General features: G+C 39.1%; 1 protein-coding gene across 2 annotated transcripts; it reads right to left on the bottom strand.

Annotated features, from left to right (window-relative positions):
• Positions 1-3,085: 3,085 nt before the first annotated feature.
• On the bottom strand, positions 3,086-4,524 carry LOC111380954. Of its 2 annotated transcripts, XM_023004644.1 has the most exons (4): positions 4,136-4,524; positions 3,929-4,033; positions 3,571-3,705; positions 3,086-3,410 (listed from the first exon to the last, which is right to left on the bottom strand). In XM_023004644.1, exons 1-3 carry the CDS (start codon positions 4,322-4,324, stop codon positions 3,586-3,588), a joined length of 414 nt encoding a protein of 137 aa, XP_022860412.1. In that variant the 5' UTR covers positions 4,325-4,524; the 3' UTR covers positions 3,086-3,410; positions 3,571-3,585. The 2 variants fall into 2 exon arrangements, with proteins under 2 accessions (XP_022860412.1, XP_022860403.1); XM_023004635.1 differs by having other exon boundaries at positions 3,086-3,705.
• Positions 4,525-4,530: the final 6 nt, after the last annotated feature.

Consider the following 4,530-nt stretch of genomic DNA (forward strand, 5'->3'; position numbering starts at 1 on the left):
AATCTACGCTTCACTGACGGCCAGAGCTGTTCAAAAAGAGGGTAAATGACGTGGCTAGAATTGAAAGGGGCTAATGAAAAATGGCTGGTTAAAAGAAGATTGCGAGCATTTATAGCCTCTGCCTCCGCCTTATTAATAGTATAAAAACGGTCAATTAAGTTCCTTGAATAGCAAGGAGGAACAGGCCAAGTTTGGTCGAAACCAAGCTGGCGAGCAAAAAATTGGGGAGCATAAATTTCCACCCCTGCCTTAGCATTGGTCCCAGTCAAGATATCATGAAATAGCTCCCTTCCGGTTAAAAACTGGATCCAAATGAGCAGGGAGGTGCTCGCGCTGTCTATAGTGGAGGGGGGATGTACATAGTTTGGAGTCAAAAAAGGAGGAAAAGGAAAAAAGGAAGAGATTGAATCCAAAGAATAAAAGAATGAAAAAATGTCCCTTCTGGACATATTTACAGGAGCCAAGGGCTCCATGGCTAGCCCATAACAGCTAGCAGAGGAGCGAGAGATTGATGGAGCACCAAGCAATGGAAAATAGGATCTCAACCACAGTTGAGTGAACCAAAGAGGTCCACTGCCAGTGGGAGATGCATCATTCTTCAATTGAATTTGAAGAGAGGCCATGCCTCTATAAAGGTAGCCAAAAACAAAGAACATAAATTCAAAGGCCTGCCACGTGCCAATTCGTGCGCTATAGGTAAGTAACTCAGGGAGGGCTTTATGCTTGGCACACACAAAACATATTTACAAAGCCAAACTAGAAGGAAGGCCACTCGCTCAGTATGGGAAGGCTCAGCGCTCGAATGATTGTGAAGGGTTTGCAGGCTTGAATAAGAATCGGTGTAGTTTTTACCAAACTTTGGGGCGCCACCAGAAACCAAGATACCAAGAAAAATGGTATCGCCCAAAGGTAGTAGATTCACCAGGGCCCCAATATCCCTTAAGGTAATAGACATGGGGCCAAGAGGAAAAATAAAGGTGTTATACTCGGAAGACCAAAAACTCAAAGCAATCAAAAAGAGTGTTGAATCAAAAGTAGGGGGGCGAATAGAGATTTCTAACAAATCAAAAATCCTAGCGCTATCAAAAAATGCCTTAGTAGGACCATGACCCACAAGGCGAGCATGCCACCTACGGAAAGCTACATCAGATTTAGGCCAAGTGCGAATACCTCTTTCGCGAAGTGGCCCCAGTGGCCGAGAGTTTAGAAAAGGAGGACCTTGAGTGCAAGGAAACAGCTGACCCACCGCCGCCTGTTCAACTGCCTCTGCATTGTTGAAGAAAGGACCCAAGTAGAACTCATTACGTTCGACATCGGCGGGCGCGAGAAAACTCGGAGTTGTGTATGGGCGACTCAAAAGTTTCTGAAAGTCATCAAAACTAAAGGAGTCGCCAGCTTGAGATTGTGAAGCAGCCATTTGAGAAGGAACGAAGTTTTTCAGGGTTACGTAGCAGGGAAGCAAAAGATGAACAGTAAATCGTGAGAGAGACGCAAAAAATTTGAGGCGTGGTTTAATGGTGCAGTGAAATGGCGTGTTTGGGGGTTATAAGGGTTTGCAAAACGACGCACCTTTTCAAGTTATAGAAGAAAACAATGATTGAAACTCGTGGGAATTTCGAATGTTGCTGGAAACACAAAGTGAATATAGCAAAATTTAATAATTATTATTAATTCTGCCATATTGGGAGGTAATTGTTGACACATAAAAATTCAGCCCAAATCGAACGGCCCAAGGAGTGAAACTCAATTGGAGGATCCCCAAATCAGATAGCCCAAAGAACGAAGCCCAATCAAACAAATCAAAATGAAGGCCCAAATAGGGAGGCCCAAGAACGCGGTAACGCCATCGCCCAAGTTTGTAAGTCTCCCAGAATCGGAACAAATGGAGTGTCATACAGTCGCCCAAGGCTGTTACTCTATTCTCGCCCAAACCTTCAAGTCGCCTAAGGTCTTAACAAACATAAAGCGTCGTGGTTATCAAGAAGTGCAGTTATCAAAGCAGTTATTAAAGCAGTCTTATCACGTTCCACGATTCAAGGAATTCAATCGAAAGTGGTTGAACGATGAAAGTAATGGCAGCAGTTAAAAAATGCAGTTTTCATGACAAGTTGGCCATTACGAGGAAAGTGGGCAGTTATAGGACGATCAAACAGTTTTTAGGGTGGTTGATCACAAAGAGATCGTCCATGAAGTATAAAAGGGAGAAAAGACATAAAAGCAAAGGACCGAATCAAAAACTCTCAAACAGAGAATATGTAATTTTAATTTCCTTAGCTTAGACTTAAATACTTTTCTTTCAGTAACTCGTGTGCTTGCGCCCCTTAGAGGCACATTGTTTTTAATTTCCAATTGTAAAGTCATCGCCAATAAAAGAACACCCATTTTTGGAACTTTGTCTCAAGAGATTTATCCCTTACACAATCGTCTGATCCTTTTTAATTGTTAGCGACTAACCCGCGCGAAACACCCGCACTGCCTTCACCCGCACATCATAGAATGATACAAGCTAAATCGAGAGGAGTAGGTAAGAATTCACCCGTTCAACTGCTTAATTGTCCTCCCCTAATTCAAATAAAGTTGATGGTGGAACTTTAGTTGGTGCCCAATCAAACAGCATGCTAACGATGGGAAGATTTAGTGCTGTTGCATTATAATTATTAGAATTATATAACTTTATTTTGTAATATTTATAAAGATATTATACATATTTTAACGTTAATTTTTAGATTAATATTTATAACTTAACCTATTCGATATATGATATTTTTTTATTTGTTAAATCGTGGTTTTAAATCAAACCGAACCGAGAAAATGGTTTAGATTAATTTGATTTAGAAATTAAGATGATTTGATTTGATCTGAAGAGATTTCAAATAGATTTAAGTGCTTTGATTTGAAAATTTATCATTTAATGGAAATGAGAGGAATATGTGAAAACATACCATTGGTATAGACGATTGACTCTCTCTCTCTCTCTCTCTCTCTCTTTCTCATTTTTTTTAACCATATTTTTCAATTAATAAATAGTTGAGTGGATCCAAATTCTAGTCGAGCTTAATACCTACATGTTTCGTCATATCAAAAATAAATAAATCACAACATTTTCTAATAGCATCTTATACTGGGTACAAAGTATTCTTTGAATCTTTAAGTTACAAAAGGGGAAAATTATAACAAAAATCCACGACTGAATGTAACAAGTAGGTTCTATAGTTTCACATAGCCTGTTGCAGTTGTTCACAAGTGACGAGAAAGAATCAGAAATCTGCAGAAGGAAATACCCTTGGTTGTGAACTCAATCTAAAAGCTCTTTTGGTCCCCCAACAACCTTTTCAAACACGTCGCATTAAGAATCACCCTTTCATTCCACTGTCGGGTGCACAATAGCGAGGAATGGCTGACAGTAAACACTAAACAGCAAGCAAGGAGTAGTTTGGCAACAATCAATATAGATGTATATAAGCAGATGGTACAAAACTTTTCGGAAAAAATCTATTCCAATAGTTCTAACCACAACAAGTGTCATAGCAAGAGTACAGGAGCAAACTAATGAGAACTTGAAAATTTAACCTTCAATATCTGATATCACATCTCATCGAAATTGGTTCGAAATAAATAGGATTCATCGTCTAATTCCTCGTGGTAAAGTGATATGGATGGCACATCAACCTTTGCAGCATCTCCATTGTCTAATGATCTTTTTCCCTGCGAAACATAGATCAGCTGGTCTTCATTCACAATCTACTTTGGGCGTGATGTATTGATCACTAGGAACATGGATGAATGTGCTAAGTAGAAGTTATAAGATCTTTATTGAATCGGTACAGTGGAAGAGACTGTTCCAAATTAGCATGTGCACTTGGTTTATAAGACGCAAAATACAACAGATTGTTATTTGCAGCAATAAAATTTCCCATTTGTCACCAACCTTCTTCAAGATATAGCAGAAATAATGAAATCCATCGCCAAATGTTCTCCACTCAATGGACCAGGTAAATACTGGAGCATTAAAGAAAGGACGCCTGAAGTGTGGCTGAGTAACACAGTGTTAACAGTAAGCAAACAGATGAGAGCCTAATTATATATTAATTTATCCGGGGATCATAGAGAGGGATCAATTTATTTAGACTCCTACCTGGCCGAAGGTGATAGAGAGGAAAATGCCATGAGGTTTCAAAACTCTATGAACACCTTGAAGCATTGCCATAACATTACTAGATGTCTCCGGCTTTGGGTTCCATGGGTCGCCACTGTCCACGAACAAGACATCCTTCAAGTTCAAAAAAATATAGATGCTTGACCAATTAAACATCAAATTAAGCATTAAGATCACATTAAGCCTATAATGAAAGCAAGTTTACAAGAACATCCTCCATTCGTTTATTATTGATAAAATTTTCAGCAAACCTCTCTGAGATGAATAGTCTTCTTTTTTGAAAAAATAAGTAAATATATATTTAGGAGTGAAACCGAATTATTGAAATTCAACGGACATCCCTCCACTTATGCTTTTTCTTCCCATTCCTTTTC

This window comes from Olea europaea, chromosome 3 (assembly GCF_002742605.1).
Source record: "Olea europaea var. sylvestris chromosome 3, O_europaea_v1, whole genome shotgun sequence".
Taxonomy (NCBI): domain Eukaryota; kingdom Viridiplantae; phylum Streptophyta; class Magnoliopsida; order Lamiales; family Oleaceae; genus Olea; species Olea europaea.